A 14,349-nucleotide genomic window follows, 5' to 3' on the forward strand; every position below is an offset into this window, starting at 1 on the left:
TTGAATGTGCACTGAATTTTATGATTTGTTTCTTCCTTTTCCCTGTTTCGTCTTTTTTCTTTGTCTTACTCTTCCTCCAATTTTATCCCTTTATATCAGACAAGACTTGCAGGCTAAGAATGACAAAATTAGGATTATTTCAGCTTTCTCTGATGTTGACTATGAAGAGCAAGAAGGTATATATGAGGAGATAGAGGGGGAAATACCACAAGCGTTTCTAGAGAACAGTAACATAAAGGAAGCAGAAGTAAAAGAAATTAGAACTCTTTCAAAAACTGATAAATCTTACAGCCGTCAAGAACAACAGAAGTACAAGAATTGGGAAAAGATACCATCACAGGGCCAAGAAACTGAATTCTCTACTGCCTTTAATTTTGACCTTAAGTATGAAACATCTGTGTTCTCCAGTTATCCTCAGAAATATGATACAGTAGATAGGAGAAGAAAAAATAAACCCTTATACCGTGATTTTGAACACAGTCAAAGAACACAGTACAATGAAAGATCAGAAACTAAGACTGACTTCAAAAGTACATATCCTGACACTGAAAATTGTAACATTTGCCACACTGAAAAGAAGAAACAAAATTACCCAATTTTGCACCCTTATAAAAACGGCTTTGTGGTCAAGAGTGGCATCTGGACCACCACGTTGGAAAATCATGGTTACGATCTTTCTGGTGGTTACAAGAACTGTGAAAAATCATCTGGCTTAAACCAGCATGTCACTAATTTCACTCCATTAGATATTCTTGAAGATTCTACTAGTAGTACTTCTGAGGAACTTCTGAGTTCTCCTCTCACTGATAAGCCAGAAGGTTTACTGTCACCAATAAGTTATCCATCCAATATCCATCATATTGGAGGCTTTCCTGAAGAATACAATGTAACAAATCCAGCATTCCCATTACAAAAGATGAACTGTGATGCAAACACACTTGGAGATCTGTCTGGGTGCCCCATGGAAGAGATGACCCCTCCCTCTCTCGAGGAACCCAAGGAGGACTATGTTGATACAATGGATGAGCTTCAGTGTTTGGTAGAAACTGTGTCAGAATATTTAGCAGAGAAAGAAGAGGAGATTAATGGATTTGGTTCCCTTTCACGAACTGAAAAATCACTTAAACACAATAGTACTGGTAATAATGCAGAACAGAAAATGCTTGGAGATCAAATACCACCTTTAACCATTGTCAAGAATGACAAGGACAAGGCTGTCTCTTTCCCTGAGCTGAATGGAGTGAAATGTGCCGTTGGTTCTTTGTTCAGTTCACTTACAGAAAAGGTAGGTTCAGGCACAAAGCATCTAACAACCTCTGTGGAAAAGCTGGTTTATTTAGTTCCAGAGAAAACAGAAACTCTTAATCAGATAGAGACGACTAATTCAGGATCTAAACCCAGAGCCAAGTCTGTATTGGGGAAGGATCTTTCCATGCGATCTCCATTATTCTCTCACACAGTTGATAATAAAGATTTTGGCAGAAATGACAAAACTTCTGAAAATGAGCACACAGGTGGTAAAACTGGAAATTTAAGCCTTCAGGATGCAACAGAGACTACTGGAAGGGACTCCACTCCACAGAGTCAGAGTTCAGTTATAAAGTCTGTTTTCAGCATGTTAAATCCATTAAAGGTCTTTTCCGAAAAGGATGAAACCAAAAAAGATGACCAGAATAAGCCAACAAGAAAGGAAAGCTTTGTTGGGTGTGGTTCAGAGTCCAATCAAAGGAAAGACACCCTTGGCAATGACAATAAAATCATCACTTTAGATAGGCATGATGGAGAAACTACAAGCTCATCCCAAATGCCCACAAGTGAAGATTTGTTGTCTTCCCAAGTGACCAATGAACCTTCAAGCTTAGGTGGTTCTGCAAATAAAAAAGATGATATTGAGAGTCTCTTGGAAAGAAAACCCTGTACAGATTTGTCTCTGGTACCACATCAATCAAAAATATGTGCCCAAAACACTGTAGGACATCCTTGTATAGCTGGCAGTACAACTGCAAATAGAGAGTCTTCTTCAAAGACAGTAGAGGAGGAGAAAGTTACTGGTAATGATGATTTTCTTGAACCACTCAGAAAATCCTTTAGCCAGTTTTTGCTCACTTCACCTGAGACCTGTTCAAAGGAAACTTTGTCAGAATCTATGAAAATTCACCAGTTGGAGGAAGATGGATGGGAAAGGGGCCATAAGAAAAATGGACATTCCTTTCCCTTTAATAGAAAACTACATATTCCATTTTTCAGAGTTCTTAGTCATTCTGAGAAACAGCAAGATTTAAGAGAGAAAGGAAGGATTTTTCCTCTTTTTAAATTTCCTTTCACTGATGGTCGTACCACTGTCAATGACCAGAGTTTTCCTGACTCAGCAGTAACTGTTGATGAAGAGATCCAAAGAAACTGCCATGAAAATGCCAAACTTAATTTAATAAAATCTAGTTCAGTTCCAAATATTCATAATAATTTAGGGAAACCTGATGATACAGAAACATTTAATAAAAATGACCAAATAAATTGTCCTGAAGATACCACACTTAATAGAATAAAGTCTAATTCTGTTCCAATTATTAATAACGATCGTGGGAAATTTGGGAATATAGAGAAATTGAATTCAAGTGATCACACAGCAGCAGAGAACTGTCAGATAGATACTTTAGCCATCCCTGAAGTTGTGTCCAAAGAATATATTCCTTCAGATTCTTCAGAAGAAAGTAAGACTCTTACACAAGTGACATCTTTAACAGTATCAGACTCATTAACATTTACTTCTACCATTTCAAAATCCACCTTGGTTAATGAAATTAATGAAGACATACTTGTAGATAAAGCCTCTAAGAAAAGAATCCAAGGAGGCCTCCTTTCTGGCCTATTTAACAGGTTTTCTTCTCTTGAAAACTTGTCTAATCAACAAGAATTAAATTTGAAAAGTGGTGACTCTCATCATAAGAATAATACTCCAGGATTACTCTCTGGAATATTTAACTTGATACACAATAACAATGTGACTGATCGTAAACCAGATGAGGCAAAGTCCATGTCTTTAGGCAATATAAAAAGTTTGAATGGAAATAAACATTTATCTGTGGATGAGATCCCTGTTACTTCATGTGTGACTTCTGAGAATCAGAGGAACCATGTTGAAAAAGAAGAAACATCTGGCTTAATAAAAAACTTTATATCTTTACCTAAAGAAAACATACCATTATCTGATGCTTGGGGTGATAATGATCATTGCTCTCCTATGTGGAAAAACCAGCTAAGTGAAAAGAATTGCCCCTCTTCTGAGGACAGGATACTTGACTTTGCTCCGAGCACTCAGCAGGGCCTCTTAGAGAAATCTTTGGCTGAGAGGCTGACACCACACCATGTTCTTAAGGAGAAAATACATGAAAATTCAAACAAGTTAAACCCACATACATTAAATACTAACACTCTTAATAAATCAAACCACTATCAGGCTTTTGAAGAGATGAATAATCCTTTCTGTTCTGAATGGGACTCTGATATAAAAGATTTCTCTAAAAATTCCAGAAAACTTCAGCCAGTGTATTATATGCTAAATCAAAATACATTCCCATCAGCTGATGTTTTCTTGTGGCCTGACTCAGAAAGCTCAGCAATAAATTTTTGCCAAAAGGATCAAACTGCAAATATCTTGGAGTGGAAAACAAATCCAAACAGTGTCATTTGGTGTGACTTACCATATGAATCATTGGACCAGTTAGCATTTAATGAAGATAACTTATTAAGAAGTGATATGTGGGCAGCTCACTCATTATATGGAAATTCATATCTTCCAATTAGTGAGACTACGAATTCACTAGAAGAATTGCCCATTGACTTAAGTTGTTCTTCAGGTTATGAGAAGACTACATATTCTGTAGTTGATCAAGAATCATTAAGAATGGATGAAAACTTTGTTTTTTCAAGTGTCAGTTATGACTACCAGGAATGGTGGTCATGTCTTGAAAATGGAGTGTGGTGGCCATCAGAGAATGGAGATTATGGATATTATATGTTTCATGATGGTCAGTATATGTATTATCTCCTCACTGATTCTACTGGGCAGTATGCCTATTTATTTATACCTGATTGTTCTTATCAAGAATATTTGAATTGTGATTTACAAACAAATGATCTATCAAGTATTATGTTGGATGACAGCATTATATCAGCCTGTAGTTTTAAAGTACATGACAAGGAAGATGAATTATCCTGGTATGTTGAAGAGGAACCAATTGATGACCCTCTTGATTTATCTGTAGTTTTGCCAAAAAGTGAGGGACCAGTGTATCTAAATTTAGGAACCTTTTCACAAGTACTTGAACAGTCAAGTTATAGCCAAAAGGATCAACCATTAGATTTTTCAGGCTATAATCTTCAAAAGTTTAAAGGAAATTTTAGATCTTTTGAAGAAGTGGTGTGTAGTTCTGAAGACTTTGAATATATATTGGATCTCAGAAATCAGCCCCAAACTATTGGTAATCATGACTTAAATAAAAATCCTGTTATAGAGAGAAGTAAGTATCAGCTTCTTGCTAAGGATGCATCAATTTACCCTTCCAGTTTCCATTGGATTCAGTCTTCTGAAGAAGCTACCTCTTTGGTTCATTTTGAAGATATGACTAATAGCCTACAGCAAACAGGAGAGATGTCATCACTGAAAAAAGGAACCTCATTATTTTCTGCTTTGGGTGCTTTGGTTACAAGGACTTTGAATTTTGATGAGAATGAATCCTTAGAGTCTTTGGTTTTAAAGAAAATGAATCAGGAGTCAGACTTAGCAGAGCTCACAAATGGTGGTGTTCAGTCATTAATCTTGAATAAGCAATTAGAGAGTAACTCCCAAAATGAAGAAGAAGGTCTTCTCAAAAAGGATTTAGAAAGAAAAACAGTACCCAATGTTCCGCAACCAGAATTTAAAAATATGAAGCAAGAATTCCCTTTAAATAAAAGTATTCATGTGAAAAAACAAAGTTTGTTAAAATCTGTTGTCCAGGTAAGCCAAATAACTCCTCAGGCTAAAGCGGATATAGAAAATGAGGAAATCATTACAGTTGACTCTGTTTCCATTCCTCTTACATCACAATTCAGTAAGGATGAACACAAGAACTGTGAGCTTCTCCATGACCAGTCTTCCAAAGAGTCTGAGAGAACATTATTTAAAAGTGCATTGAAACTCTTTGGCCGGGGAGAAGACCCTTCAGTAAGTGTGGTGTCAAATGGAAAACAGGCATCTGGATTTTTGAACCTTTTTAAAACCCAGGCAAATAAAGAAGGATCACCAAATTTAGAAAAGAATGAAGATAAAAATATACCTTCTCAGCAAAAGAATGAATCTTCTGGTGTTTCAAATTTTTTTGGTACCCTTGGGGACTTATTTAAAACCAATGTATCTTCTATACAGACAACTGAAAATATGTCTGTTTCCTCTATGGTTAATAAGGATGAAGTCAAATCAAGTCCTAATCCTGCACAGCTAAATAGCCAGGATGTTGGGAACTTTTCTGCTATGCCAGTTGCCTCTAAAAGGAAGGTTCGAGTTAGGAGTCTGAACAAGCAGATTACTATTGATGACAGTGGGCTAAAAGAACCATCAACTATAGATATACAGAGTAATAATTTGACTGGAAAAGAGGTATCTTCCAGAGACCACCTAATCCAGCAATCACCAAATCCATCGTTCTCAAGAAATTGTCTCAAACAGTCTTCCAGAGATTCTTCAATAGAAACTAACGTTGTGTCTACAGTGACAGAAGTTTCAGGAAGTAGTAAACTGTCTGTTGATATTCTGAGCAGAAGAAATTCAAACGAACAGGATCATTCTTCTGACCAAGACTGGAGTTTTTCAACTGCCACAACATCTCCATCTCAGCCAGAGTTGCCAGCCAGAAAGAGTATATTTTCTTTCCTGACCGGATCTGAAAAATCTGAGAACAGAGCCTCTGCTGCTCTACCAAGAACCAAATCTCAAGCAGAAAGGCTATTCACACTTCCTTCCTTTTTTTCCACTACTAACTCAAGCAGCAAGAAGGATGCCGCTCATAATAGCCCTTTTAGTTTCTTCAGCTTGTCCTTTTTGGACGAAAAGCAGCAGACTCCTGGGGAAAAACATAGCCTTTCAACAGTTGCTCCAGTGACTTCTCAGCCCTGTAAGAAGCCAAGTGTTTTTGTAGACATGAGTGGCACAATGACTAGAGAAGTTTCCAGTGGCAATAGAGATCGCATAGTCCAGGAGGTAGCTCATGAACAGCAAATAGTTCCTTGTGTTTCTATTAGCAACACTACTGAGGTTACTTGCCTTACAGATGAGCTCAATGTAGAGGACCATCAGGGAAAACTAGATTCTAGTAATGGACCAGGGACATCTTTAGCAAATTTCCAGATGAATAAGTTGCAAGACGATGTTCCTCATTCACCAGGATTTCAGGTACAAACTGAAACTCTGCTCATTGGTCCAGAGACCCTTGGGGTAGCTCCCTATGAAGAAGAGCCTTTCATACAGGAAGTCTTCCCTTGTGACAACCTGGCCAAGTCTTTTTCACATGATAACCATTTGACCAAAAAGCTCAACAATTTAGACAGTTGTACTAACTACCACCACAATGAAAGATTTACGAGTGACCCTTTGAACTTGCCATTAGAAAAGGCGCCTGATGACACCTTAACACAGATCCTGGAGGCAACCTCGCCCTCTGTGGAGCAAGGGTATACAGGGCACCTCCAGAGCCTAGAGACAGATAAAGAGGAAGACAAATCAATGTTGGGCTCTTCAGTAGAAATGTTTTCAGGGTTTGTGACAAAAGTGAAATCTTTCTCTGAGTGCTTAATTGAACCTCCCAAAACTTTCTCTGGACTTTTCTCCTCTCCTAAACCTCCAACAAAAAACTCCTTTTTCTCTCTTTCTTCTCGTGCATCATCTCAGTCCCTCAAAGGTGAGTTACTTGGAATTTTTAAAAGTCCCAAATCAGAGACTCACAAACAAGAATCGCCGATCCCAGCTACTGCATGGCCTCAAAATGGTAGTTGCAGAGATACTGTAGGATTAGTACCTCCAGAAAATTTATGGAGAGAAACTTCCTCTCCAGCATTCAATTCAGAATCTACTCTCAGTGAGTGTAGAATGACTGTGGTTAGTGCAAAGTCAGACTCCGAGATCCTGATAGATGATACTAAATTAACAGCTGAAATGGAAAACAATAATATTCCTGACAATATTCTAGAATCCCAAGATTCTGAAACAATTAGGGCTGCACCTTCTGTTTCAGAGGATGATACTGGACAAGGAGGATTGTCTCTGAGTGATGAAGGAGACATGGGGTTGTTGCAGGGCACAGACACAGAGACATCATTGGAAGCAGAGCACATTTCATTACCATCACAGTTGGATCCAGATCCTACCTGTGTGGCCAAAGAGCTTCCTCCTCCATTTCAGCCACCCAGTCCTCTTGAGCCAGAGCCAGCTATGCAATCTACCTCCACAAACCAAGACTTCTTGGAGCTACAGGCAGCCAATTCAGTAGAAACCAATACTCCACTATTTAGTGAGGCAAATGTTGGCCAGAGTGCCACACCAGAAACCCCAGGATACCTTTTTCAACCACTCCTGGAGGAACCTGTGCTTTGTGCCAGAAAAAATTGTGAGATACTTGATACCCACAAAGATCTACCTACAGTCCCCCAAGAAACAGAGCAGCCAAGACCTCTTTTTGAGATCCCAAATATGACCAATTGGCCAAAACTCCATTTCCCATCCTCTGCCACTGACTGTGGGAAACCACTGAGGTCTTTCTTTTCCCCACCTTCCTCCTCTGGCAGTAGAGCAGCAGAGCCTGGTTTAATGGGCAGTTTTAAGAAGTTGTCAAATCTATTTGAGGGAGGTAGTGAGGGGAAAGGGAGTACACTGGCAGGTGATCTAAAACTAAGGTTTGGAAAGAAGCTGGATCTTTCATTCACATGGCCAAAAGAGAACAAAGGGGGCCCTGAACAAATGCCTGCAGAATCCTCTTCTCCAGTTTTGGTTATCAGCGGCGATCAGGATCTTAACTCTAGTGAGGCTGACAAAACTTTAGAGGCTTCTCAAATAGCTGGAGCTAGTGCTGAGCCAGCTACTCAGCCCTCTGGGACCTCTGAGCAGCTGGAGACCAAGCCAAGTATATGTACTCAAGAGCTTTCAGGGCCTGGAGAAATGGAAAACCAGCAGGGAATTTCAGCATCTGGAGAACACTGGGGTTCCAAAAGCAACCTCTCGACCTCCACCTGTCCTTCAGGGAGTCATAAGGAAGAACACTGCACTGTCACTGAGCTACTTCACCAGCCAAAAACACAAGAGGAGGTGATGCCTGCTAGCTCTGAGTCTCTTTCAGATGTGCAGCAGCCAGTCACTTTGCATGGCATCAAGGAACCAGAGACCGACAAAGGGCCTGTTCTCATTGAGCGACTTCACCAGCTAGAAAGACAAGAAGAGGAGGTGGTGCCTGCTAGCGCTGAGGCTCTTTCAGATGTGCAGCAGCCAGTCACTCTGCATGACATCAAGGAACCAAAGACCAACACAAGGCCTGTTCTCAACTAAAGCATCATAAATGATTTTAAAGAATTGACCATTTATGATGCAGTGACTTAGTGGTAGATTAATGGTAGCCTGCTTTTTATTTTTCCTGTGTCTTTCCTAGCACCTGAGTTTTATATTAACTAGGGGTTAAGTAACAAATAATGTGTGGGTCTCCTCATTCTTTCCCATCTCTCTAGTGCCAAATATAATTCATTTATTGGAAGAAGGAACTTAGTTCTAAAAGAAAGGCTTTGCCCTGGTATTTACGCATTCTGGTTTGCTCTGCCTAGTGTAAAGTGGCATAGAGAATGGAGGGTAGGAAGAGGCAGCAAGTAGTCATGTGGCATATATTAATTATAGCCACATAACAGGCTAGGATGCTTCCTTGGGACTTCAGCACTTATTAACTAGGGAGCGACCTACTTTGCTTTGCTTTTTCAAGTCTTCTAAGATACTTTCTCCAGTGGCAATGAGGTTATTAAGTAACATGCAAAATGCAGAGGTTGAGATAATTTATATATTCTATATCCTATTCCACATGGATCCTGCATAACTTCTTCCAGTCTTTGCCTTTTTGTACCCTTGAGGCTGGTGCCTGGTAAGTGCTTTGAATAAAGTGTCACAGGAGTTCAGGGCTATCATTTGCTGTAGTTCTTTATTCTGGAGCATTGTGCAGGGTCCACATGGAAAAGATACTATTTCCCCTAAGAGGAATCACCGTATACAGTGCAATTTAGGAATATTGCCATGACCTCCCACACAAAACTGTCCAAAGGGGCTGGTCTTGGTGTGTGTGTGTGTGTGTGTGTGTGTGTGTGTGTGTGTGTGTACACAGATTTGTTAGGGACTATTCAGAACAGTGACGTGGTGCCTGTCCTGCTGCCATGGGATGAAGGATCAGTAATTAGTCTGAAAATACCAGGTAATTGGGAGGAACCATAGGGAAAATATCATTAGAAAACAATAATGATTTATCTTCATTTGGCCAAAGGTAAAATAAGCCCTTTAGTTAAAAGTTTGACTCTGTGGCAAGGAAATTCTTTGTCCTTTTGCATGGAAACTTCCCAGCAGGATACCAGAAGTGAAAGGAAGGCCCCTGACTTGGGATAGAAGTATCCAAATGGGCTGGGATAGATCTGGTAGATCATCACCTAGAACCTCTGTCTTTTTTTTTTTTTTTTTTTTAAGTTTATTTATTTTGAGAGAGTGTGAGCAGGGGAAGGGCAGAGAGAGAGAGGGAGAGAGAAAATCCCAAGCAGGCTCTGTGATGTCAGCACGAACCACACAATCATGACCTGAGCCGAAAACGATAGTTGGATCTTAATTGACTGAGCCACCCAGGTGCCCCTCGAACCTCTATCTTCAATAGAACTGACTCCCTTAAATTCAGTATATGCCTCCCAGGAGTAATTTGCAGATACTGCTCTTCTTTCTAATCATGAATCACTGCCACTTTCTCTGCTCTAGGTACTGTCTCTAGGAACGAATTAACTTTCTGGGTATGGGAATTGAGATGATTGAGAACAGGTTGGGCTGGCCTTTCTTCAGGTATAAAAATGCATTAATATGGCCCTGACCCAGATCCTAGAGTTGGACTTTGTCTACTTTATCCAAAGTAGACATGTCTACTTTAGCCATGTCCTGAGAGTAACTCAGTTACAGATGGGCAAGTTCATCTTTGGGACATTCCCTGTTACATACCACTGTAACATTTCTGTTGATGAGACCATTCCCCTGAAGAGTTTTTTTTTGGTCATAGACTTCATCTCCTAGTGGCTTCCATTACCTCATCAAGTAGATAGCTCAGAGATAATTGAAGGAACATCTCCAATCTCCTTTGGTCATCCTAAGGAACAGACATTCACATTTACAATTGTAGAGGAAGAAAAGGGGACATCAAGGGGACATCAATTTAATAAATAATAGGAAAGGGAAGTAGAGTTCATCCATTTTACTTTATGGAAATAAAGTATGGAAGACTTTAATCAAGTCTTTACTTTATGGAAATAAAGTATGGAAGACTTTAATCAAGGCCACTGGACAAGTTTCTTTAGAAGTCTGAGTAAAGGGGCACCTGGGTGGCTCATTGGTAAGCATCCAACTTCGGCTCAGGTCATGATCCCACAGTTTGTGGGTTTGAACCCCGCATCAGGCTCTGTGCTTACAGCTCAGAACCTGGAGCCTGCTTCAGATTCTGTGTCTCCCTCTCTCTCTGCCTCTGCCCTTGCACTCTGTCTCTCTGTCTCTCTCTCAAAAATATATAAACACTTAAAAAAAAAAAAAAAAGTCTGAGTAAAGAATTTTAGGCATAAACAACAGACTATTTTAATCCTTTTTTAAAAAATGTTTTTTTAATGTTTATTTTTGAGAGAGAGTGTGCATGCACGTGTGCTCTCACACAAGTTGGGGAAGGGCAGAGAGAGAGGGAGACACAGAATCCGAAGCAGGTTCCAGGCTCTGAGCTGTCAGCATAGAGAGCCTGATGCAGGGCTCGAATCCACCAACCGTGAGATCGTGACTTGAGCTGAAGTCAGACGATTAACTGACTGAGCCACCCAGGCTCCCCTAATCCTTTTGTTTGTTTGTTTGTTTGTTTTTAATGTTTTATCTATTTTTGGGAGAGAGACAGAGCACAAGAGGGGGAGGGGCAGAGAGAGAGGGAGACACAGAATCCGAAGCAGGCTCCAGGCTCTGAGTTGTCAGCACCCCCACATGGCGCCGGAACTCAGGAACCACGAGATAATGACCTGAGCCCAAGTCTGACGCTAAACCGACTGAGCCACCCTGGTGCCAGACTATTTTAATAATTCTTTTTTAAATTTTTATTTTTTTTAATGTTTATTTATTTTCAAGAGAGACAGAGACAGAGTGTGAGCAAGGGAAGGTCAGAGAGAAAGGGAGACAGAATCCAGAACAGGTTCCAGGCTCCGAGCTGTCACAGCTGTCAGCACAGAGCCCGATGCGGGGCTCGAACTCACAAACCATAAGATCATGACCTGAGCCGTAATCGGATGCTCAACTGACTGAGCCACCCAGGCGCCCCAGTATTTTAATAATTCTTAATCCTACTTACAAAAATCACATTAAGATAAAGTATGCTTCAAAGTCAAATAAATGTAGGTTAAGGTTAAGTGCTATTGGAGAACCCAGCATATTGTATTGTTTTTCTTGTTGTGTTTTTGCAGACTAGAAACTAGTTCTTCTAGATTGTGAAGTTTGGACCGGTCTTCCCAGGAACCTCTTGTTTGTGATTCTTGCCATCTTTATTTCTGGATTTATCAGTTACTTTTGTCCTGGTCTCTAGTTTGCGTGTAACTACTCATCTGTCTTCCTCTCATTCTCACAGCCCCACCAGCAGTAGTAGGTATGGCTCCTCCTGTAATGTGAGTCAAGGAAGCTCTCAGTTGAGTGAACTAGACCAATGCCATGAACAAGATGATGACCGTCGGGAGAGGGACTCGATTCATTCATGCCACAGCTCTGGCAGCTTCTCCAGAGATGGCCAAGTGGGCTTTGGAGAACAAGAGAAAGCCTTGGAGGTGACAGGTGAAGAGGAGAAGGGGACAGCATGTGAACCCAAGGAGAGGAAAGAAGATGCCACAATCCATCCTCCCCCAGATCTGGTGCTACATGAAGACCGTGTCCTAGGCCCCCAGGAGAGGTAGGTGATGACTGCCTTGAGGAGTTCATGTGGTTTCCTCAGTACCTGCCTGTGGTAGTGTTAGATATAAGTGCTTTTCGTTTGTTTCCCTATAGCTGGGTATGGTAGTGATCAGGATACTGAGGGTTAGCTCCATACGCTTCTTTTGATTGTTGGTATAACTCCCTAGGTATTTTGAGGATTTCTGAAGATCACTTGGGTTCTTTGTAGTTACCTGCAGTGTACCACTCCTTTTTTGAGTCTGCAATTATTGGCCCACTAGTTGACCTATATATGGTAGTCTCTGATCTGGAAGTGATCCAACCCCTGCAGCTTAGTTCATTCAGAGGAGCTACTTTGGATGAAATAGGCTCCCCAGCCTATTAATATTTAAACTTCTTATGTGAACATTGTTTTGTTTTGTTTCCTGGCTGAGAAAACCAGGACAGAGTTAAGAAAGAATTGGTCTAAAAGTCAGATGTAACTCTCCCTTCTGCCTCCCCAGGGTCTAGCAGTATATCTGGAATTAATTGGTACCCATAAGAAGAAAAATTTTAAAGCTGTCTATTTTTTTTTTTTTTTTTTTGAGACAGCAGGAGGGAGGGGGAACAAGAGAGAATCTTAAGCAGGTTTCATGCTCAGTGTGGAACCCGATGTGGGGCTCAAGCCCATAACCCTGGGATTATGACCTGAGTCAAAATCAAGAGTTGGACACTCAACTGACTAAGCCACCCAGGTGCCCCTTTAACAGTCTTGTAATAAAGTTTAGTACAGTGTTTGAATGTTACTGTTATTGAATTAAATCAGTAGAGTTGCTGATATATTGGGGCAGAGCACGGTTTTTTAGTCTTGGCACTGTTGACATTTGGGCCCAGATAACTTTATGGGAAGCTATCATAGGCACTTTAGAATATATAGGGGCATCCACACACTGCATACCAGCAGTAAACTTCAGTTGTGACAACCAAAAATGTCTTCAGATGTCAGATTTCCTGTTGGGTACAGACCTGTCCCGGTTGAAAAGCACTGGGGTAGAGTGATAACAGCTAGGTGTGACTTAGATTCTCAAATTTCAGGTCTTAAAAATAAAGCATCTCACCAGAAGTTCAGAGCAGTGAGTGCCGTTTATGTGGTAGAAGTTTGAAGAATGGTTGATGTGTGTATTCTACCCCTGAAGATACAAACTTACTTTCTCTTCTTACTTTTTATTGATTTTTAGTCCTCTCTCATGGCTTGTCCAATAAACAAGACATCCAGGAGGTTTGGCTCACAGCCCACTGAAAGATTGTTCTTTGTAGACCTTAGGTTTGTCAGATACCATTGTCTGGGTAGAGGTCTCGTCAGAGCAGCAGAAGTGCCCAGCCTTTCAAAATTCTTAGCGGAGCAGGAAGGGTTCACAGGAACAAAATTCTGCCCTAAAGATGGATGCTATGTAGAACCCCCAAGGGAGACTAGTGGTCTTGAGAGGTAAGACACGAGGATTAGTCCCCATGTCTCTGCATAGTTTCAGGGCCCTTGTCATTGCTTTTACTAGAATCCTGAAACCTGACTGTCCCAATGAGCTGGCTCATTGGGTGAGTGAAAAAAGGGGAAAGAAGAGAGGGAATGGATAAAAAGCTGAGGGCCACCTGCATGGCTCAGTTGGTTAAGCATCTAACTCTTGATTTTGGTTCAGGTCATGATCTGACAGTTTGTGGGATCGAGCCCCACACATCAGGCTCTGCACTAACAGCATGAGCCTGCGTGGGATTCTCTCTCCCTCCCTCTCTCTCTGACCCCCATGCCCTGCTCCCGCATGTGCATATGAGTGCACATGCTCTCTCTCTCTCAAAATAAATAAATAAAACTTGGTTTTTAAAAGAAGCTAAAAGTTGTCATTTTAGAGAGGATTTTTTTTTCACATTGGCTATTTAGGACTATGCTGTTTAGTGGCCCAAATCACTAACAAGTATACGCATGAATACAAAACATTTTACTTCAGATATTTGGCAGTTTTCCCTTGAGCACTGTCACCCTGTGGCTGGGCTATTTTTAAGGAACATTCTTTTCTTTGTTACAAGCTTTCCTGAGGAGAAGGCTTCTTCACCGTTTACCCAAGCCAGAGCGCACTGGATCCGAGCAGTTACCAAGGTTCGACTCCAGTTGCAGGAGGTAGGAA

General features: G+C 40.7%; 1 protein-coding gene across 8 annotated transcripts in view; it reads left to right on the forward strand.

Annotated features, from left to right (window-relative positions):
• UNC13B (unc-13 homolog B) overlaps positions 1-14,349 on the forward strand; it is a 252,575-nt gene that overhangs the window by 156,328 nt on the left and 81,898 nt on the right. For 4 of the 8 annotated variants that reach the window (XM_053908073.1, XM_053908071.1, XM_053908072.1 and 1 more), the window contains 3 exons: positions 100-8,556; positions 11,898-12,212; positions 14,252-14,342. In XM_053908073.1, coding sequence (XP_053764048.1) covers positions 100-8,556; positions 11,898-12,212; positions 14,252-14,342 — 8,863 coding nt within the window. The remainder of the gene's footprint in view (positions 1-99; positions 8,557-11,897; positions 12,213-14,251; positions 14,343-14,349) is intronic. The other 4 variants (XM_053908080.1, XM_053908077.1, XM_053908076.1 and 1 more) reach the window with 1 other exon arrangement.

Source organism: Panthera pardus, unplaced genomic scaffold (assembly GCF_024362965.1).
Source record: "Panthera pardus isolate Hobbes unplaced genomic scaffold, ASM2436296v1 HiC_scaffold_20, whole genome shotgun sequence".
NCBI lineage: Eukaryota > Metazoa > Chordata > Mammalia > Carnivora > Felidae > Panthera > Panthera pardus.